At 40.4% G+C, this 23,581-nt stretch overlaps 1 protein-coding gene across 1 annotated transcript; it reads left to right on the plus strand.

Annotated features, from left to right (window-relative positions):
- The first annotated feature begins 1,989 nt into the window (after positions 1 to 1,989).
- On the plus strand, positions 1,990 to 22,942 carry wapla (WAPL cohesin release factor a). The gene is made up of 20 exons (XM_042501904.2): positions 1,990 to 2,282; positions 2,902 to 3,315; positions 3,478 to 4,192; positions 5,254 to 5,561; positions 6,552 to 6,682; positions 7,740 to 7,835; positions 8,445 to 8,606; positions 10,249 to 10,385; positions 11,351 to 11,462; positions 13,074 to 13,304; positions 14,388 to 14,499; positions 14,651 to 14,748; positions 15,062 to 15,138; positions 15,665 to 15,840; positions 16,586 to 16,701; positions 16,802 to 17,032; positions 17,809 to 18,025; positions 19,704 to 19,792; positions 19,893 to 19,988; positions 20,949 to 22,942. The coding sequence occupies exons 2-20, from the start codon at positions 2,928 to 2,930 to the stop codon at positions 21,012 to 21,014; spliced, it is 3,558 nt and encodes a 1,185-aa protein (XP_042357838.2). The 5' UTR covers positions 1,990 to 2,282; positions 2,902 to 2,927; the 3' UTR covers positions 21,015 to 22,942.
- The last annotated feature ends 639 nt before the right edge of the window (positions 22,943 to 23,581 follow it).

Consider the following 23,581-nt stretch of genomic DNA (forward strand, 5'->3'; position numbering starts at 1 on the left):
TTCCATTTCCATACACCACATGGAAGCTATAATACAGATGCTTTCCCATGATGCTAGGCAGCCCACAGGCATGTATCATGATCACACATTATTATCAGGATCTACTGGATATTATAAACTATGTTGACTTGATCCGGATAAATGTTATCACATACAGGGCGCCTACATATATTCATTCAAAGGCCAAAGGTGTAATTTTGAAACAAATAAAACAAAAACACATAGAAGCGACTGTAAGTGTTGCTGCCATCTCATGGTTCTGCATCAGTGTTGCAGTCTCTCCTCATAATTTACCCATCCGACCTTGTTGCAAATATTTCAGGCAGATGTTCCATACAAAGTTGAAATTCTAGTTTTTATTTCACTTGGCAGCGGCGCCGGATCCTGACTCATTTATTCCAAGACTGCAAAACATTCTGAGAGATTACACTATATGTAGCATTGGACTCAGCAGTAAAGTTTGCCTGTTGAATGAAGTAATTACTGCAAAACTGCCAAAACCTGAGCTGAAATCCATCAGTCATCCAGGGCATGGCTGTATTACCTCACCACCCCTGAGCCATAATGTGTACTGACAGTTTGTCTGTCAGAGCCAAATTCATACAGATGCCAAAAAAAAGTGTATGTTTTACACTGACTGAATAAGGTATGTGTTTTTCATACTCTTTGTCCAAATGTTGCATGATGATGATGATGATAGACACTGAGTGACTGAGAAAACCTTTGGTCATTTGACTGACGGACTTTTCCTCATCTGCAACAGGACATCATTATGAATTATTCTTTTTTTTGTGGGTCAGGTGGAGAAAGGAATGGACAAAAAACAGCTATTAAAAGACAATTTAACCCTCTGAAACCTAAGAACTTAGTTTGATTTCTTTCAAAAACATGGGGAGAAGGCAACAAGCAACTTAACATGGCCCAACACTTCGCAAAAAAAGGTAAAAACTTTAGAAAAAATGTACCTGAAAATACACAAAAAAAGTAAAAAACAAAGAAAAATTTTACCTTAAAAAGTGCTGAAAATGGAACTAATACACACACATTTATGTTATTGTATTCTTGCTTTAATTGGGTATAAAGTAATTATAATTACAAATACAATTTTATATATTTTTCTCTATTTTTTAAAAAATATATAATTTTCTAGTAATCCTCCCCTATTTTATAAAACATTTTTTTAGTTAATCTTCTTGTCACCTTTTACTATTTTTTGCACCATGTGGAACATTTCTTGCGAAGTTGCTCATGGCCTTTTCCCTCCACGTTTTTGAAACCAGTTTGCTCGGGTTTCAAAGATTCAAATAGCTTATGAAAGGCGTCTGAACGCAGCACAACAAAACTGTTGTCGATCCAGCTTCTTAAGTGTATGCCTCCCGTGGGAAATTACCATCCCTTTGTTTCTAAACTGAGAGCAGCCATTTCCACAAAGATGACTCTGTGCCAGTTCTTCATAAGGACTTCCATGTTCTGGAGAGGATATTGTGATGTCTGTCGATGCTGAGTAATGGTCATTTCCGTGTTGATACAGTTGGGACCACTTCGCCTTGCAGACCCAGACTGTTTATAACGCACGATTCATTCATTTGACACCATCTGCGCCCAGACCAGTGCCAGAGATTGTGATCTATATGCTTTCTGCTTCCAGCATGCTGCAGGTGTTTGAACATTCAGTCCACCCCCCCCCCCCACCCCTACCTCTGATAAATAAAGTACAGTCCCTGAAAGCATTTAAACGAAATAATTTTCTGGAGTTACAACGGGGTGCGATACAGCCGATGGTAAGAGATGGCACCTTCTGTACCGTTTGATTCCTCTTGCACGTTTTTAAGTTTAAATCATATAACACGGTCCTCCAGCGCCCTCTATCTTTTGTTATGGTTTCACTTTTAAACCAATCAGCGTCACGGTTGCTAACAGATTCTCAAACCACACGAGAGCATTCCGGCCACTGATTGGCCAGTTCCCCTCTCGCGGCGCACTACATGGGGGTCTTGCCAGGGAACGAGGAGGGAGGGGATATTTTAATGGCCGTCAGTAGCACTACAAAATGCATCAAGTCCGGATTATCCACTGTATTTAGACTGTACTAGCCACTGGTGCGTTTTGGATGCTCTTCTTTGACAACGAGCTTTGCTCTTTGGGCACAGAATGTGTTTTTAGTGCTGTTTCCACCGCGCTGAACGGACTTTACCCGCTTGATTTGTGCGCGAGTTGGAGATCAGGCCTAGCCGGCTGGCTAAAAAACAAGCGGACGTTAAGCTAGTCGCCGGAGTTGAAAGGTAACACTGTGTGCTTCTTTTCTTTTGTGCCCACTACGATTTTAAAACTTCCGTGTATTCAGATGTGTATGTTAAATTACTTCAACCATTTTAAAGCACGAAACTACCCACATTTGATTTAGTCGAGTGTGAAATGTAAACAGGGGTAGCATTAGCATAGTTTAGCAGTGTTGAAGCTAACGGCTAATGGCTAACTTTATAGTAACTTTACAAGCAGGACTGGGCCTAGCTAGGGTTAACAAGCGTAGGTAAGTTAACTGTCCTGTCAGTGTGATTTTGGGTAATGTAATTAAGTCAAAGTTTTACTAAAGTTAATCCAAGTCGCTCTAGCTTTTTATAGCATTGCACACAAACGACCTTTAATGCTATTTGCAAGATTTGCTGCTTGAGCTAACAGGCTAGGCATGCGAAGTTAGTGTGCTATCGACCAACAGCTTCACACATAATTTATGAGCTAAGGCTAATATAATGAATGCGATCATGCCAGTGTCATTGTGAGCATTATATATACCTTTACCCGTCTCACATTAGCTGAGGTATGTGGCTCCTGACGTTTGCACAGTTAATTAGACGCTTGAGTAATGTGTTAGCCTAAATTGTTTTTTGCTTCTGTTCACAGGGAATATGTAACAGAAAGCCACCGACATGACATCCAGGTTCGGTAAAACGTACAACCGCAAGGGAGGGGAGGCCAATTCGAAATTTGACGAGGTCTTCTCTAATAAAAAACCTACACTAACCACCAAATGGGGAGAGACCACCTACAAGGCTAAATTGGGGGCCAAAAGGCCTATCATAAAGCCTGATGTTTCTGAGCTTTCCAAGAGGCCAAGGCTTGAGGACAGTGACAGTGACGAAGACCCATTTGGGTTTGACAGTGATGATGAGTCTAAGACCGAAACCTCTCACACTGTGTCCCAGTCCAAAGTCAGTGAGGGGGGTCTGACAAAGACAGCTGCAGTGCAGGGTGCTGGGACAGCCACTGTTGTTACTTCCACACAGTGCTCTGCAAGCTCAACAGCCACATTCACAAGTAAGTAATCAATGCATAAACTAGAGCAACATAATCAGCAACACCTCTGATTGTCTTCACAATTGATTGTCTGTAGCCTGCATGTCATTTCATTATTTATCTCCATCTGTTTAGTGTCAGCCGTTTTATGTAACCACCTGTATTTCTCCTCTCCATTCACAGCTGTGCAAACATCTGAAGAGGTGGTTGTTAAAAATAACCAGCCCTGGTACAAAACTACATCAGATAGCAACCAAAAAGCTGCATGCAAAACCTCTTTTTCAAACACAGTCCCGTCTGATGATCACAACTTCTCTGCACCTCAGAGGTCCATCTCCTCCTCTCCAAATATAGTGACCCCCCTTAAACTGTCCACTGATGCACCAGGTGGTAGCAAAGACTTCCAGACCCCTTCCTCTTATGATGGACTGCCATTGGAAGAAATGACAAATGCTGAAGGGGAGCTTCCCACAGAGCTTCCACCAGAACCAGTGGACAACATCCCCCCTTCCCCATTTACCCTGAGGGCCTCTAACTGCAAGAAATACCTGCGACCCACCAGGCCTAACAAAATATCCTCTGAACCTGCTGAAAACAACAGCAACAAGCCCACTGAAACAGCGAGTGCCCAAGATAAACCCAACAGTGTCCTTTCTGCTAGTGCAAGTAGTACTGCTGCCAGTGCTAAAACAGCAGCCAAGCCCACAGGCAGGGGTGGCGGCAGGGTACGGGACTACACGGTTCTGCACCCTTCCTGTCTGTCAGTGTGCAACGTCACCATCCAGGACTCAATTGAGCGGAGCATTGATGAACTGGTTGCCCCAGCTGCCCCTGCTGACCTCGGAGAAGCAGGCCAGATGAAGAAGAAGTCAGACGCCACGCCACCCAAAACTTCCAGGCAAGTCATTTCACTTCCTGTGTCTTTACAGCCTTTGTGTGCATTATATTATTAAGAAGTCTTTAAGATCCTTTCATTAAAGATGATAATCACTCAAGCTTTCTTAATTATGGGGATGGGTGATTTGGACATAAATCTTATCCCAACATTTACCTACAGTGTGACAACATAAGAGCTAGGTTTTTTAATTAGTGATATTAATCAGCCACTTTAAATGTTACATTATGTCTGAGTCATTCAGGATCAAAATATTCAAACGTCTCGTACCTTTCATACAAAGTAAAATGAGTCAGCCACAAATAATGAACATCACTTTTGGATTGCACTTAATCGTGCACTTCTTCACGCAGACTTTATAACAGTGTGGCTTTGAACACTCTGTCTTCAACGTCACTGGATCCACTCAGACTGAATCCTATGAAATATAATTTGTTCAGCCGCTGAGGAGTAAAATACACATCGACTGTATTATAGGTATAGGCCTTAATATCGATGTCTAACAGGAAACATTCTGACTTTAAGCTTATGTTATTGGGTGGGGCATTTTCATATAGTCTCTGCAGTGACAAAAGGGAGTCAAACTTGAAGTGGTATTTAAGTAGTGTAAATTCAGTTGCAGTGCTGCAAGGCTTTTATTCTAAAGGCACGTTATGTACTTGGAGGTTTTATTGGCTGCTGAGGTCTAAGTTGCTGCTTGATGGTAGTTTTATGACATTTTATGTAAGTTTTTCATCTGTAAATGTGTTATGGTGTTTTTTAGTGAGGTGGATCAGTTTGAAATATGGTGGTCTCTTATAGTTTTATTATGCATCATGTTTTTGTGGTTTGTAGTTTTTGTAACATTATGGCGTAATCGCTGTGAACACCTCTCCAACTTTTTTAGGTTTTCTCTTCATTGAATTGTACAAAACTTTGGAACTCTATTTCTGAATCCTGTTTTCTTTTGATTTGTTTAGCTTCAGTGGGTTTTGCTCGTCCCGCTCCGGTCCCTCTTCCCCATACTCTCAGTAAAAAACAACACAGACAAATAAGAAACAAATCCTCTCACTTTATCTTCTTAGGTTCAGACCCACCCAGACAAAGACCAAGAAATCCAAGACTGAGACCAAGCTAGAGTTTTTTGGCTTTGAAGACAAAGAGGACCAGGGGGACGAGGAGGGTCCAGAGGCCGGCATGGCAGGCAAGAGTAGCTACAAGATCAAATACTTTGGCTTTGACGACCTCAGCGAGAGTGACAGTGATGACGAGAGCTCTCAGGCCAAGGAGAAGAAGGCCAAGAAGGCGGCTGCAGCCTTAGCTGCTCTGAGCTCCAGTGTGGACAGCCCTCATACCAGTGACTCTCAGGACAGTCAGGCCAGCAGCAATACAGGTGAGCTTGTCCTTAATATGTACACATATGATCATCTGTTTACTCTTGATTAAGTGTGAAACTCTGCGCAGTTTTATCCATTGTAGCCTGATGTAAATTTAATCTAGAAGTTTCTAAAGCATGCATGTTTGTTTTTTTTCTCCGAAATTTGGAAGAGGTTGGATTAACCGCAATATAATGACTGAATAGAGAATAGACGTTATCAGTTCACACAGTCAGCTTGGTTACATGCACACCAATATTCCCCTTTAATTCTGAATATGACAATATTCCAAATTTAATGTGTATTCCATTTAAATATTCTGAATTGGGCCATTTTCCAAATTTAGCATTTTCCAATTAAGACATGTGGGAAAAGGTGGTATTATTTGGGTTTTGGGAGCATTATTTGGGCATGTATACAGCCAATTTGGAATATGGGTCTCAACTGAGGTTTTAACCGCAGTTTGCAACGTATATTTGTCCGTTTATGGTCTGCTCTGTGTGTTACATTCTACGTAAACCAACTCACACACAGTTTGCAAGGCTGTGGGGTAGAAATGCATGCAAAAGAAAATCCCACCTCTGGTTGGAAGGAAAAACACACCTGCTCTTAAACTTTATGTAAGGCTTGGTTTAACAGGTTTTTGCATTTGTGCAAATATCGCAGCACCGACCTTTTTAATAAGGTGAAGGAAGGAAAAAGAGAATCCAACAAGTCTGCCACCGGTAGGAATGGATGCAAAAAAGCCAAATGACAAGCGTCTCTAGCTGTTCCACTGCTTTATATTTTAAAGTGGTAAACAACATATTAGAACAAGTTAATGGGAGTATGCATGGCTGGGTGTAAACAAGAGTATTAGTGGAATATTTGTTTTCATTAGGCATAGAAACAGCTTAGTAGGAATATTGTCTTTTTTGGAATAAGTGCAAAAATCGGACTATCTTATGCATGTAAACTTGCTCACTCATGCTTGTTTCTCGGCATCAACAATCTGGTTTCACCCACAGATGCGTTTGACTTTTCTGATGACTCCAGTCCTGGCGGCGCTGAGGGGCAGAAAGGACGCTCAGGGAAGCCAAGTGACAAATCCAAGGACATTGGCAGTGGACTCAAAAAGATTTTCAGTGGACCCAAAAAGGTACATGAGCATGGCAGAGGTATTGTCTTTCTCTGCCTACTTTTACTCAAAAGCAGTGATGTCATCTCACGTGCCCTCATAACGTTCCTCCCGGCCAGGGTTGATCTTGGTTCTGGCACTGCTTGACTTTGAGCAAGTTTTTTTTTTAATGTTATAGATGTTTAAATGACTTTTACATGACAGATTACCCATCTTGTCTAAAAATGGACTGAGATAATTAGAGGGGAGAGCATCAGAGAAAAACTGAGCTAAGGGGCGAGAAATAAGCTAAACTGAAATCTGAACTCAGTAGGTTGCCATTTTATGTCATGTAATTCTGTGACACTGCAGTAATGTGTGCTAGAGGTACAGCTGCAGACTTACAGAGGCTCTGAATGGAGATGCCCATGGGATTAACTTGTGACAGCTGTCTCACACAAATGTGTTGAACATGTGTTTCCTACCCTATCTGTTCTTTCAATATGAGCTATATTACCCCTTGATCAGACTCATATCTGAAAAACTCTTAACATTTTGATTTGTATTTTGTGCCCACATTTGCTCTGCAAATCTAGATCATGTCTTGCAGTGGCTTTGGGTTATTTGTGGTCTGTCTTCCTAATTCTTTGTGTTTACTGTTTCTACGTCATCTACAAAACTATTGTCTTTGCAATATATAATGGAGTCGCACAAAGTGTCCTTTAAAGGAAATGTTTTCTGCTGCTTTGGGACTGTTGTGCCGCACAGCAAGGCTGCTGTTGTCTCAGTCTATCATCATGATTGCAGCATGCAGTATTTATGTGTTCAGTTGTGTTAATTCACAATAATAACTTAAGCTTTGTGCTAGAATGGTTTATGGAGATTAATATGCAAATATTTCCGCATTGACTTTATGTATGCATGGCAATGCCTTTGGCATTTTAAGCTTTGGGTGTCTGAATGTTTTTGCAGTTATGAGAGTTATATATCAGTAAATAAATGAATGCATATACATGATACACTAACCTAATGTCAGGCATTATGCTTTGTTTCTGTTTAGCTTACTAACCGATTCTTAACTTATCTCACTGGGTTTCAGTCTCCTGCTAAAGCTGTGTACAACGCTCGCCACTGGAACCAGCCTGAGCCTGAAGAGGTGCCTGTGCCTCCACTTTCTCGATCTCAAACTGCCCCGGTAAGATTTCGCTTTCTCAGTGGCCAGTGGGTTAGTGTTTGGCTTTATTGTGTTTATAGAACAATCAAAATGACTGTCAGTGTACCAAAAGTGCAAATTTGTAATGTTTAAAATTCTCATTTGAAATGTATGCATTCATTTTGTGTACAAAGCAGGCCAACAGTATTACAGGAATTATGTTAAGTGAATGCTAGTAACTGGTACCATTTGTTTACAGAATTCCCCATTCCCTGCTGCTCGCAACCCAGGATATTTTTTATTTGACTCTTAGTAGTCAACAGTTTCTTTTAATTGCTTTAATTAGTCTCTTTCTGTTAACATAGTAATTTTACCAGACAAGTGAACCTGGGTTTATTTGTATATTCTGTGTTGAGTTCCCCCTATGGAAATAAATGTTTGTACAGAGACGAGCTAATCAGAGTCAGGCAACTGGGGTTTAAAAGTTGTTTTTCACTTTGCAGTACCTCGTCTGACATCTGTTAACAACACTTATTAAAGATTTGTGTGCTTAACAGACTGTTCAGCTGTGGTAAATCTTGTGGACACGTCGTTAAACAGATTTTGTTACTTTGGTATGAGCCCTGTTTCTCCGCCTCTTTTCTTCCTCAGGCCATTTTATCGAGCAGCAGCAAGGACAGCAACTCCCATAAAGATGATGGCTTGTTTAAAGCCCCTCCACCGCCGCCCAAAGTCATCAAGTCAGAGACCATCCCCACACGACTCAACCAGGATATTGTCACTGCGCTTAAATGCAGGAAGGAGCACAAAGAGGTGAGTTTGGAGCACACTCAGATGTTTTACACATCTACTGAGGACGAGGGAGATGAGGCACTGTGCTTTGCAGCTAAATCCTTATTTATACCCAATTTTTACAATATGTTTGCATGCTGCTGTGAATTAAATCTCAGTATTTCATACTCAGCCAAGCTACTTTTACACATTTGATGCACGTTATACAGTAGCATTCATGTGATGCCCGTCATGATAATTACACTTTGGACTTATCGTGTAGTATATGGGCATGACCTTAATATTGCCTGTCGTGTTTACATGCATGATTCTTTACATAACAATGCCACATTTTGCGCCAACATTACAACAGAACAAACAGCAGGGTTTTCCCAACCATTACAAGAGTTGGGTGCAGCGATTCTTTCCTCTCCACCCCCACTTGCATGAGTCCAAAGGAAAATATAACACTTCAGAGACAAGACAGCAAAGCTTACCGGTAGCCTGCAGCTGCTCTTTTGGAGTGGAGGACCAACGGTCCTGATAATCATGAGCTTGCCAATCCCTGGTTTCCCTAAAGTCCGTTATTTGTAGTTTTATTTTCCAACAACCTAATCCTCCACTCTGTTGATCCATCAGCAAACAGGCCAGCTCCCAGGCCGTCCACCCCAGGGAGCAGACTCTAGCATGCTGGCTGGATTTTGGAAGTTATTGTGGTGTAGAGAGATGTGGTGTTGAGAGATACATGTTTCTGCAACAAGAATGATTGAAGGCAGATGAGCAAACTGAAAACTTAATTTTATTGGATAAAATTGATGTTGAGCACATATGCAGCAATGTTATAGCAATACTCAGCATTTCGCAAAACATTTAAAATCGCAATAATATTGTATCTTGACTTAAGTATCGTGATAATATAGCATTAGGGGGCCTGTGTTGAATCACACCCCTCAAAGTTACTACAATAATAAGTACTTTCTTTATTATTTTTCCAATTACAGTGTCTTATTATAGGAATTAAAAGGTCATTGGTCTTTGAAAGGTAGTACTTGCGTTGTTTTTCTGTTACACTATCATTTTATCAGTGACATGAAATAGTCTCAAATTGGCTATAATATCATTTATTGCAATTATTTCAGGGACAATGTATCGTACAATAGAATTGGTTATCGTGTCTGGCCTAAAGCTCACTGTTGTTGTTTTTTTGCTTTTTGCTTTTTGCATCAGAGGTAGCAATGAGTACTGTAGCTGTTAATTTGAACTCTCCTACAGCCTTGTGTCATTTACAGATGGCCCTTCTGGCCCCGGATCAGACTGTTAGTCACAGATCCCCTGAGGTAAAAATGGCTTCGGCTAAGCTGTCTCAACACACTGGTGTTATCTTAAACCGGAGTCCTCCTTCCCGCTTCATGCTGAGTGCACACACAGCATGACTGTTGAAACTGGTAAACAGACACAGCTAACTGCTGATCAGGCCCTAACTCCCCATGCTGAGCTGTATTGATGAAGAGTATTAGCACAGTCAGCTATTGTTGGTAATGGAACCAATAGAGAGGACTTCAACAATGAGAGCAAACCTCTCGCTGTGTTTGCGTGTATGTGTGTTTGCGTGAGTTGATTGTTACTCTGGACAGATGCACTGCTTCCCAATTAGCTGTAATTAACCCCATTCCCCTTCCACCAGCTGTACACGGTGGTGCAGCATGTGAAGCACTTCAATGACGTCGTGGAGTTCGGAGAGAATCAAGAGTTCACAGATGATTTTGAGTACCTGGAGACAGGGCTGAAAAGCAGTCAGCCTCTCAACACAAGATGCCTTAGGTAAGTGGAATAAAACACTTAGTGCTGCCTTTTTCGTGCTGTTCTACAGAGGAGCTCTTAGATGCTCGAAGTTCACTCCGACATGGATTTTTTTTTCTCATGGTACGTTGATGGTACTGATTTTTCTGAGTAGTAAGTACCTCACTGATTTGATTGAATGGTACAAGCACCTGTCACTTAATGTTTGTTCATGTTGTCTACTATCAGTCAATCCTATTTATAAAGGATTTAAATGAACAGCTGCTTAAGTTGAGCCAAACTTTGAAATGTGATTTTAATTGAACAAAACACTGGCAATTATTTAACAAAGAGCTGCAAGACAATACAAAGTTAATGTTTTAAGAGACCATAGACAATGTAAACAGTTTATTTGTTCTGCTTTTCATTTAAATGACCATCAGTGACAGTATTTGCACCTATTAATGAACACTTCTAGTATTCTTTTTATTTTATCTAAACAAATATTTATATGTAGTTTTTAATTAACACAAAAATAATGAGCAATAGAGAGGCAGTGTGTTTACCTTTGTTTTGCTTTCCTCTGCCCTTTTCTCTATGTGCTTCTGACTTACATTTCCACCATCTGTTGGGGTAATATGCTGAGATAAAGCTCTTGTTTTTCTTTAGTCTGATAAAGCACACAGCCATTCTGTTGTAAAAATGAAATCCACTCAGGAACAACCTTGACTTCAGAAAAGGCTGCATGGAGTCCAGCCTCCCGTAGCCTGTTTTTAGTCTTTCCAGAGAATGCAGAGAGACGAAGATGAAAAGACAACAGTGGAAATACAATCAGAACACGATGGAAATCACAAATGGTGATACCAATTTGGAAATAGGCCGAATAGTTCCCCATTCTGTCTGGGTCATTTTAGATTTTTAGCCCAAGAATGATAATTATTTGACCCAACATTATCTGTAATCCTTCCTTTCTCTCCCTGTTTTTCCTTCTGTCTCTCTCTCTCCAGTATAATCAGCCTCGCCACACGGTGTGCCATGCCGGGTTTCAGGATGCACCTGCGGGCCAGAGGGAAAGTGGCGCAGGTCTTCAAAATGCTCAGTGATGCTCCACAACACCCAGTGAGTAAATCTTTTTTTTGTCACCTGCTTCTTAAATTTCACTTTGTCATCTCACTCAAAAAAGAAATGACAATTGTTAATATGTTAATCACTTTTGAGTAATTTATTCTGTCCTTGATGTAAACGTGACTGAGTCAGGGTGTTGTATAGGAGTTTGAACCCTAGCTTATGCTGGGGCTGTGACAGTATGGATTTTTTTCTTAATTTATTTACAGCTTACCACCATTTTTTATAAACCTAGCTGCATCTCTCACCCACACCCAGGCGCAGTCTTACACTGTCTTCTTCTCCTTGCAGCACTAATATAACTGAAGTTACACATCCAGTAATTATTATTAGTAACAGCAGATCGTTACCAGCGGAAACACTGATATGTTTTTGCAATTTTAGTATAAGAGCTTGTGATTTAGATTTCCTGCAGATCCTTAAAAAGTCATTAGGCATTGAATGCATTAATCTAAAATAATTAATATCTTAGTTGGTATTAAATGTCTTAAATTAAACTTTATGAGATTGTAACTAAGTTTTTATTAATTGTTTGTTTTGTTCTGATGTTGCATTTTAAAATCTCAAAATAATTTGTAACAGATTTTTGGAAAAACATTTTTTCTTCAGTTGTGGTTATAGTAAAATTGGTCTAAAATATCATTGTGATGGGCAGTAAAAAAAAAGAATTAGTGTTGATAGATCAGCACATTTTTCAATGAATTTATTATCGGCTCAAAACGATGACTGCAGCACTGCGGTGGCATTATGTGACTGCAGTGTTGCGATGATGGGGTCACAGCTTAGCTATAACCCAAAAGCAAGAAAAGTGTGGGGAGACCCCACACTTGCACAAAAAGTGGACCCCAGGGTTTGCTGAAAACAGACAGATTAAATCTAATTGACAAGTTCACATAACGTTATGTCAAAAGCTAATGCTCAGTATGTTTGTCAATGCATTTTTTTGTCTTTTATTAAGTGTTATCTATTAGTTGTGCAGTTTTACAAATGCACAAATGATTGCTTTAAATAAACACTCTGTGTGTTTATTTTTTCTGACAAGGCATACAGACCTTCATTGTTAGTCTGTTCAATTTGGTCTAAATTGCCGGTATTTTTAATTAACTGCCCTTAAGTACCCAGCAATGGCAGTGTGATGTGCATGTTACAGAGCAGCTTCATAAAAATGCTGCATTTGAGTTGAAGACGGTGATGTTTGTTTTAGTAGTAATGCCTCTACAATATTTGCTAATGAAGTGGATGTTTAATATGTAGTCTACATGCCTACAGTTTTTTAAAAGTCGTAATCTCTATTTAATTATTACATTCAAGTCAAAGCCTTGAGGTCCTCGTCACAGTTGCAGTTATCCTTGAAGTGTAACCTTTTCTTAGTGTGCAATATTTGTAGTGTGAGATATTCCTGGTTGCACAGATGCATACACATCTGTTTGTTACCCTTCAAACTAAGTTTCCCAAGTTGGAGAATGCAGTATTGATTGTAGACAGGTATTCAGATTTTTCCCGCTGATCCAGGGGTTTCACAACCGTTGACCACCATGTTTCACCTCTGTATGTTCTACACCACCTCCAGCCCTCTGTTAAAGCCTTTCACTATCATTCAATCAGAACCTTGCTCTGTGCACGGCTGCCCTGATGTACATTCTGAGCCGGGATCGTCTCAACATGGATCTGGACAGGGCCTGTCTGGAGCTTATGATCAAGCTGCTGGAACTGGACCAGGACTACTCAGCCCACCAGGATCAGCTCACCACAAAGGAGGTTGAAAAGGTCAAGGAGAAGATCAGAAAGCTGTGTGAGACCGTGCACAATAAACACCTCGACTTGGAAAACATCACGGTGGGTTGTTCTTACATAATAAATATATACAAAAAAGCTTCACCTCTGGATTGACCTTCACCTTGTACCTTGTAAAAAGTAACCACCTCTCTGTAATGACTCTTTTCTTAACAAGCAAAACTTCATAAATACTTAAATGGCTTCATTAGGAAATGTTTTAACAAAAGCCTAATCTGTCAATTTAGTATAAAATATTAATAATGTCTAATTTGTTTTTAATGCATCTCACTCCTCATGTTCCTCACCTTATTCAAAGAATTGATTAATTACTTGATGGTGGAAGATCCCTTTGTACACAGAGACCAAGCTAAAGGGTACTACGAAGTCCCTGCTTTATGCCACCTTTACATTTTTACACAGATGTAAATAATATCGGCTCCAGTGTGTGATTTTAGATGTGTCCACTTTGCAGAACTACAAGAGGTGTGATGGGCGTGATGTCTACCACGACAGCATCACCCTCTAGTGTGACATATAACACACACGTCAGCAGCCCTTTCGAGTAATTCGGAGGATAAAGAGCTCCCAAATCTTATTGCTTTCCCGATTTGCGGATATTTCCAGTTGCTCTTCTTCATTGAGTCAGCTGTTTTAAATCTCCTGCGATGGGTCACAGATATAACACTACCGTCAAAACGTCACACCCATCACCCATGATTCTATCCTGTCGGCTGTTACTTTCACATAGACATCATTTTGGTTCTTCTACTACTGCAGTCACCAACTCAGAGGCTAGACAGCTCTTTCCCCTCATTCCTCGATCATAACTTTTATACAAAATGGCAAGGTCGCACAATGGCGGGGACATTCCTGCCTTGAACAAGCAGTGTAAAGGGGCTTTTGTGTGCTCTTGTTATGATAAAGTGATGGCACTAATCACATTTGCTGCTTTATGTTCCTTATGATTCACCTTTAACTGATAGAAGAAGTGGATTTCGTTTGAGTGGCGATAATAATTATGAAACTTGTAATGCAGGCATCTAGGGCAATATCATCAAATATTTGTCAAAAACGTGTTCTAGTCCTCATTACGCTGGCAGATTTCACGTTTCCCTGTGACTTTACTTGTTTTTTGTGTTGCAGACGGGCCACCTTGCCATGGAGACATTGCTCTCTCTAACCTCCAAGAGAGCCGGGGATTGGTTCAAAGAAGAACTGCGACTACTGGGAGGTCTGGACCATATTGTAGATAAAGGTGGGTGTGTGAGGTGCATAGCACATTTTGCAAGTCTCTATACTTGTGTGTATGTGCATAAATGTGCTTTCTATGCTCAAGTGTCACAACTGTTGACTTTAATGTGTCAGTCAGAATGTGTAATGGTCATGTGTTTTTTGGGTTGCCACAGTTAAAGAGTGTGTGCAGAACCTGAGCCAAGAGGATGACAAGGAGAACCTTGTGGCATCTTTATGGGGGGCTGAGAGGTGTCTGAGAGTGCTTGAAAGTGTAAGTACTGCTTTGTCAAGTTAGGTTTCCTCTTTCACCAAAGTCATACAAGAGTGACACTTCAGGACAAGAGTAATTGAGAACCAAGAGCTTTGAAGCGGAGCTTAACTTTTATTGTTACCCTTTATGAAAGGCTTTGTATAAAAAAAAAAAACACTGTCTCTTATCAACTATCTCACGAAATGTCACTGATCAAAAGTCTGAGCCAAACACAAGTGTCTCCCCTCATTTTCTGTTTCTTTACTTCTTTTCAAGCCTTTCGATGTACTTTCCCCTTTATTGATTTTATTTGTCTTTCATCTTCTGCCAACAGGTGACAGTGCAGAACCCAGAAAACCAGGGTTACTTGATTGCCTACAAAGACTCGCAACTCATCGTCTCCTCTGCCAGGTGAGCGCCAGAAACTGCTCGGAGCGATTATTGACTGGACATGGACACATACTGAGGCACTGACTAATACACAGTTCATGCAGTTTACCTTTTTTATTTACCGTAACACTGTAGTGCCTATCGCATTAATCCGTGCCCTCAGGAGTGGTGTTGGTCTTTTTTTACTCTCGTGTCTGTTAATAAAAAGATCTTGACCTTACTGAAGCAAAGGAAAAATTAGTGTAGCACAGACCTTACAGTAATAGAGAATGACATAAATAGCTCTCTGATTACCATAAATTTTAGCGTAGCAGCCATTAGGTTGGATTAAATTTAGATTAATATTTCCATATTGACAGACACAAAATTCAGCATTGTGCCGTATAAAGGGATTTGTATAGTTAAATCTCCTGCTTCTCCTCTGTTTATGTTCGTCTCCCCCTCCTCTATCCCTCACTCATGCATTTTTTTGTCTTCAAAATATACCTAGTTTCTGCCATTTGCCCTTTACTTTCTCTCACCAGTATGTTTTTCTTGCTTTCACCAGAGCTTTGCGGTACTGTGAGGATATGATTCAGCGATACAGCAGGGCGTTAAACAACAGCTCTTTGTCATCGTCGGGTGCAACGCTGCCCCACTGCAGCTTCAGTAACGTGGGCAAGGCTGTGGAGGACTGCATGAGGGCCATCATAGGAGTGCTGCTCAACCTTACTCATGACAATGGTATTCTCATTTAATACTATTTTCTGCTTTTGTGTTGCCTTTTTTGTGTTTGATGCTTGTATCTGGCATTTCTGGATAGTAAAAGCTGGGCGATGACTCAGTGTTATGGCTTATTGTTTGTCTGATGTAATGCATAACAATGAAGCTCAGTTCATTGCATTAAAGCTACAGTTGGTAACTTTTCTGTAAGATAAAATTCTTGTCATATTTGCTGAACGTGTTGCTATATTCTGAAAGAAGTACTTAAGACTGATCATCTGTCAAAATCACGCCTCCCCTCTTTCTACTGCTTCTAATGGCATTTAGCACAGTTCACTTTGAAAACAACCAAAAACATCCATTCAGAGCCAAGGAGTCTGTAATGCACCTCTCAATCATGTCGTTCACTGCGCATGAACGGCGATCAAACTAGACAGTGCCGATGGCACTTGACGGCTACAAGGCAGCAGATCAGGAAGAGGAATATGATAATCTGTCTCATTTATTGCTGTGTGAATGAAGTGACAATTTTGGCCAATTTTTTGGGATGTTTTTTATAAAAGTTGCCAAGTACAGCTTTAATCAGCAGTTTTCTTATGTTAAACTTGATTTTACTTATTTTTTCAATATACTTATGTATGGTGTCAGTATTTGGACTATATTCTTGTTAATGTTATGAAAAAGACTCCAAACATATCACTCAGGCTTTAGGTGCTTACCAGAATTACCTAGTATGAGTGGCTGTTAATGATGTTTTTATTTGCAGAGTGGGGAAGCACTAAGACAGGTGAGCAGGAAAACCTAACACTCACTGCTCTGAATTGCGTCCTTCGAGTTCCACGCTACATCCCCCAGGAGCAGCGCTTTGATGTTCGAGTACTGGTGAGGCAAACAGGACAAAACCCCACATTACTTTTAAACAACCTCTGCTTGCTCCGATGTGTGTCTGTGTCTTATTTGTGTATTTTGTTGTGTATAACAGGGTCTGGGTCTACTAATTAACCTTGTGGAGTATAGCTCCAGAAACCGCCACTGTCTGGTGGACATGGAGTACAAAGTCGACGACACCTGTCTGGAAGACAGCCTGATGCAGCCTGCTGACCCAACACAACCAGACACAGAGGCAGCGTCAGCACCGCCAAGCACAGCTGAGACTCAGGGAGAGGGGGCTGTCAAGCCCAAGGCCTCTGGTGCTTTGGCTGCCCTGGTGCAGGTAGGAAATGTGCCAGGACTAATTAATAAATATTCTATCAGTCTTTAGGTTTGGCTACAAGGTCCTTTTTCATGACTTCTTTTGAAATAAGGATGTGAGCCGAAACGGTTAGTGATGAGCAGTCATGAGGAAAAATCAATGTTTTTACTGTTCAAATCACATTTTGTGATGTATGAACAGGTGAGACAGCATTTCACCCGTTCACTCAGAGACAGTTGAGAGTTGAAACATCACTCTGATACATTAATGAATATGGATGATGCCAATTTGCTGTATCATCATTTCAAATTTCTCCTCTGCTCTACCACATAACCATCAGCTGCACCCTTGAGTGCATTTTAAGTAAAGTCTAAAGTTGCCGGCATTTGACAGCCTGAATACTAAGTATTTAACAGTGTAAATCGATTCACACTCATTTGTGGACTTGCATTTTATGATAGAAATGTCATTTTATTCATATTCTGCTTTATTATTGATATATCTTCGACCAAACTCCTTGCCCAACTGACTCATTAGCACAGAGTTTTCTGAAAGCCTGAAATGAACCTTTGAGAGTAAAGTAGTGATTAACTTTAAAATGACCTTTCACTGTCAAGTGAGGTTTTGGCATCCCCAGCTGCTCACTGACCTCACCTTAAAGGAAGTACCCTGGCTATCACGCTTAACTGCTATCCCTTTATTCCCTTTAAAGTATTAAAAATCTGCTGTTACTTGGCTCCAGTTAAAAAAAGGTTTGTGTTTGTTGTTCACATCTGTTTTTTTTCTCTGAATCGTAGCTCTTCCTGGAGAGGGAGCGCGCTGCCATCCTGGCTGAGGCTAAGACTGATGACCTCATCAGCGAGGCGCCCAAGCCGGCACTGGACCAAAGCGGAGAGTGGCAGGAGACGTCGGGAGAGATCCAGTGGGTGGCAGCCGAAACCAACGACAACCAAACTGAGAAGAAAGAGAATGAGAAGAAAGAGGAGGAGGATGAAGAGCTGGATCTAAATAAAGGTAGACGTCTGTGTGTGTTTGAAGTTGTGTCTGTGTGCATGTTTGAGGAACTGTTTTTAGCCCTGGCTAAAATCATAATATAGATAAATGCGGTCAGTGTTGCAGCAACAATTACTGTGTGGCAGCCACTTCATTACCTCTTTTGCCTCTTAACTAATTAAGGTTGCAGCACGAAAAACTGGCAACGGGGTTGGGTTTCTTTCTCTTGCACAAAGCTGTTGTACGCCACTGTCTTACGAAGCCTTTAAACAGAGTATTAACCCACCAGAGCTAAAGTGAGTCGTCACTAGTAATGGAAAAAAAAATTCTATTGATTGTCATTTTTCAAGCAAAATTTAACCAGCATTACCTGGTTCTAGTTTTCCAGTTATGGAAGTCAGGGTTATAGTGAAAAAATAATTTTTTTTGGAAAAGCAGTGGAACATTTTTGTGTTTAAGGGAATTCATTGTTGCAGTAATCCTTAACTGATGTGTCGATCCATATAGAGCTGGTCAGATGGATGCATGAGGGGAGCAGCTGCTGTGTGTGAACTTATAAACTTTTAGACCCAGCCGAATGAATGGTTAAATTTAATTTTTAATGAGCCTGATGTTCTGCTGCATCATCTGTGCCCAGACTATGCTCTGCGCCCCGAGAGGTGCAATAAATAACCAAATACTATATATATTTCAACAGCACTTCTAACTAATGGTCGAGTTCCAAAAAAAACGAAAATCTGTTTGTAGCAGCAGATGTTTTAATCATAGCAGGACGCCACACACATAAATGAATGTTTGATAAACCCCAACGTAATGCAACATAACCGCAAGTTTATTTCTGTAGCTGTCGACATAACTTATATGCATGTGGCGTTTATGATGCATTAGCATCTTTATTGTTTTTCAGTGGACAACAGTTTAAAAACAATTGCAACAGTGAACAGCTGAATTAATGTATAAGTGTGCATGTGTACAGTATACCCTCCTACCTCTCAGTGCTGAAAAATAGGGCTCCTCTGAAAGCCAGAATGAAATTCAAACGCTGGTGGTTTTTCAGACTTGCATCCAGAAATGAGTTTATAATCAAAATAATGATAAAATCAGTTTTGTTTCCCCTCATGTGTGATATTCAAGTAAATGATTGTGTATTGGCGGTGCCTGTCGTTTGAAGTATTTAAAGTACAGTTTAATTTGCAAGCAGTAATTAATTAACATTTTAACCAAAGTGTGCAGTTCTGTTCATGTATGTATTGAACGGTCATGGAAATTTTATTATTTGTCTACAAAATATCATAGAAAGTTTTTGAAATAGTGTTGGAGCCCTGCCCAAAATAATGAATTCACAACAAAACCTCTCCTGCACTGCACAGCTCTGTTGTTCAGATGGTTGAATCGCAAGATCAGGAAGGTCAACCTGTTCTTTACATTTTTGCTGCGCCATCGAATGTGGCCACTAGTAAGCACTGTAAAACATTTAGGACCTACTGGCACTTTTAGTGACTTTGGTTTTAGCCACAGTGCAGCCTGTTTGAGTAACTGCACACTGAATTACAGCTGCAGACAAAGTCCTTCTCACAGGAATGTTTCCAGCCCTCATTTCTGTTCAGCAGTTCTTGCCATGAGAGTTTCTCCTCCAAAAGAGGCAGTGTATGTTGTTGTAATAGTGAATCTTCTCTTTTCTCTCCTGTGTTTGCTGCAGCTCTGCAGCATGCAGGCAAGCATATGGAGGATAGTATTGTTGCCTCCTACACCGCTCTGCTGCTGGGCTGCCTCTGCCAGGGCAGCCAGGTGAGAATATCACACACATAAACACTATATGATTTTAGGATTTTTCTTTTCTAACTCAAAACACGCCATGTCATTGCTCAACCTCCTTTCTATCTCTCAGATAAACGTGACTACTGTGAGAGAGCATCTACCTAAAGGGGATTTCTCCATCATGACAGAAATGCTGAAGAAGTTCTTGAGTTTCATGAACCTCACTGTGAGTACGACTGTCAAGACAGTGTCACTGTTGCACGATGAAGCTGTCAAGACATATACATTACAGTTAAATTAAAGTTTTATACTTAAATTGATTTCCTTCCTAAAAGATAAGCCATCATTTTCATGCTGTGATCAGAGGTATTTTTTGTAAACACCTAAAAATGTTTATCCAATCATAGCTCCAGGCAAATTGTATTGAAGTCACAAAAAGCCTTTTAATTGGACGTCTTGAGGGAAAGGCACATTTTCATGCAATGTTGTGGCCTGGATCAAATTTTTGAAGGATGGCAATTCCACATTTCCTTTTAGTTTAAAAAAATAATTGCAGTTTTTGCTCTCTTTTTCTGCGCCATCATTCAGCTCCTTTCTGGGAAAAAAACAATTTGGATGAAAATGGAAGCTTTTATTTCTGTAACACTGAGATTGAGGAATTCATAATGTCTGAAACGGCTGTAAAAAGGGACATGTGAAAAGGCTCAATGATTGTGTTTGATTTAAAATATCGCAATCGCTTCTTAGCCAGTCTAAAAATCGCTTGCAAAGCCTCTAGTGGCACTTAGCTTTTATAAAGCTTTTGTGGCAGTAATGTGCCATTATAATACAGAATGTGACCAATATATTGTTATCAATTAGATATGATTCTTGAGTATCCAAGCAGCACAATTCAAGTGGTGATATGAAGGATAATTTGAGAATAAGTCAAGCATTAATATTAGAGCGAACAGTTACGCACAGTCACAGATGTGCATTTTGCAGCAGCTTTGAAAGTGACTCATCCTGTCAGAGCTGAAGACTGGAACCATCTGTTTCATAAATATCGCCTTTTCAAGTGAACAGAAGCTCAAACAGCCTCAAAGATCCCCGCTGCCTGTGCCTCGAGAACTCGCAAGTACAGTAGAACATGTTGGCACCCTCACACGCTTTGTTTTTGTTCTTCTCATCCTGTCTCAACACACAGTGTGCGATGGGCACCACAGGACAGAAGTCCATCTCGCGGGTCATCGACTACCTGGAGCACTGTTAACAGACAGCCAGACAGGGAACTCACACTCTGCACATTAAAGGGATCCCAGGCTATTCTGGTGCCCCCCTGGCCAACAGGAGCCATGAGGGATTCACTGGAGACCGCATTCCTCTGACGTCATCGGGTCACCCAATGCTGTGATCACTCTGAATTGTTATCGATAATGGAGCGCGAACACACAAATATATACAAGTTTCACTCCCTCTCCGGAGCACAGCCTGAACCAAAGCCCCTGCTAGAAGACAGACATGCAGATTCCTCCTCTACTAACGCCACATTCAGAGTCAGATTCATCCTCAGGTTACTGGGAATTAGGCAGAGACTTCGAGTCAAATACTATGTGGAATGTCAACATATGAAGATGCGCTCAAAGCAGAAATCTCACGGAAACGTCCCAGAAGACGGTAACAGGCCACTGAGGTGGAGTCTCCTGTCCCGCTGCCTGGTCTCGATTCCTGGTCGCTCAGCTGGAGTGTGAACCTCTGAATCAAATTTTATGGATCATTACATTTTAATCTCTACTCATCCACTTCAAAGCCAAGGGTGAAATCATTGATTAGCATGAAAAACAATCATTCTCATGGATGTTAGAATGACGTCTCTATGTGTAAACTCGCGCGGAATGATTTGAAAGCATACATCCATTTACCGAAATGTTTGGCTTGAATGTTTAAGGGAAGGAGAGTCATTTTTAATCTTTTATGTTCTCATTGTGCCCGTTAATTTTTGTAAAACTGTGCGAGTTAGCGAGTTACGTAGGCTTTCCTTTTGTTTTTAGATCTTCTTTTTTCCCTTGAGGGTATTTTTTTTCTCACCCAAATTATGAATTGCTTTTTTTAAAGAAATCAGGACTGCAAGACATGCCTTATTTGATGGAACATCCTGTATTTGACTGATAATGGCACTTGGAAATGACATGCTATTATGAGTTTTAGATTTCCTTTTCAGCCATTATTAATTTGGTCATATTTTACTTTGTTTAGCTTATTTAAATTTTAATTAATTCAAGAGTATGTAATTACAGTATGCATTGAAACTCACAGCTATAACAGATGTGATGAATTACTCAAAAAGTGATGGTTGTGCTTCCTTTTTTGAATTTGTAATGAAGTTAATTTTTAAAAATGTATTTAATTTAATGCTTTCTCCTCCTTTGTAAATGCAAAGTCTCTTTCCCCAGTTAGATATTTCACGTTATGTTTCATTAAATATATCCCATGTGACACAGCTCAGTGGCTGGACATAATTACATGTATGTGAAAGATTTGGCTGAATTATGGTTTCGTGATGCAATATTTCATCAAATTTGCTACATCTAATAAAATAGGAAGTCACTTTATTCCCACGTTAATCAACCTGGGGGATTTCCTGCTGGCTTCATGTTTCTGTATGTCCAGCCACACAAAGCTTCATGTTTTTACACATTGTATCATCGTGTGTCCGCGTTGGACCACATTCATTATGGTCCCATTTATTTATTCTTTTGTGGTGTCATTTTTACCTGTAATGATGCACATGAATCTTCAAAGCTCCTCCGTCTTGTACTGCTCACATGTACGATCACTGATTTGAACGACAGCCATACCTGTATAAGCAGATGACCTGGTTTGTAGGGCTGCAGTGAACATGGTTGCAACTGTGTTTGCCGTTAATTACTTTGCAAATTTCTGGTCAGAATGGAATTTTAGAATGTAAATACTCCTGTATATAGCGGTTAATGGACATTTAAAAATGCTTAGACTACTTTTTTTTCCCTGAAGCTGATATTTTTATTTTATACAATATTTCTGAGTTGTCATTTGGAAAAACAAAAATCACAGGAAGAGGCAAAAAAAAATGTTTGTACCCGTTTCAAGGACATTGTCTTTGGTTACATGTAAATAGTTGTATCTCAAAAATGGAAAAAAAAAGTTGCTACTTTCAGTACACTCCCTATGTGTTTTCTTCTTTGAGTTGTTTGAACAGAAATGCTTTCTTTCATTTCCGGACCTGTTGGTTTTATGCATTCAGGGCTGCGGGAGGTAAACATTTGATAAAAACAGTCTGATGTTAAGTTTCCGTTTGGTATTCATGCATGTGGCAGCCACTGAATGCTTAACTTTGTATTCTAGCCTGCCTCAGTGCCTGTAACCCTTAAAGGCTTTAAGTGAAAGTGTGTGTGTTGAAGAATGGCTGTGTATGTGTGTGTGTGCAGTGCGCTTCTTTCTCATCCCTGACAAACTGGCTGGGATGGAGTGAGAGTCCAAAGCGTGGTCGGTATACTTAACAGCACTCAGCGGTGACAGTTTGTGGACGCGGCCCCTCAGCCTGACTGACTGCTGCATAATGGAAACAAAAGATTCTTGTTGCAGTCGCTAGCCGAGAGTCAAACTTACAAATAGCTTGGGGAGCCTGGGGAATGTAGTGAAATACTATCTGGCAATGCTGATTCTGTGCAGGCGACAGCTGTGTCAACCGTGATACAACAAGCGGGGGACAAATGCAGGCTTTTAATCTGAAATGTCAGGAATTGTCATAACGGGGGTGGGGGGGGCTTTCTGTAAACATTGCACAAATAACATGTAATT

Source organism: Plectropomus leopardus, chromosome 13 (assembly GCF_026936395.1).
Source record: "Plectropomus leopardus strain MGB_pleo_1.0 chromosome 13, ASM2693639v1, whole genome shotgun sequence".
NCBI classification, from domain to species: domain Eukaryota; kingdom Metazoa; phylum Chordata; class Actinopteri; order Perciformes; family Serranidae; genus Plectropomus; species Plectropomus leopardus.

Excerpts from the sequence above, each read along its gene's own strand:
- wapla (XM_042501904.2), top strand. The coding sequence starts at position 2,928 with ATGACATCCAGGTTCGGTAAAACGTACAACCGCAAGGGAGGGGAGGCC. Across the intron at positions 11,463-13,073 it reads GTGATGCTCCACAACACCCA|AACCTTGCTCTGTGCACGGC; the intron begins GTGAGTAAATCT and ends TCATTCAATCAG. Across the intron at positions 15,841-16,585 it reads CAACCTTACTCATGACAATG|AGTGGGGAAGCACTAAGACA; the intron begins GTATTCTCATTT and ends TTTTATTTGCAG.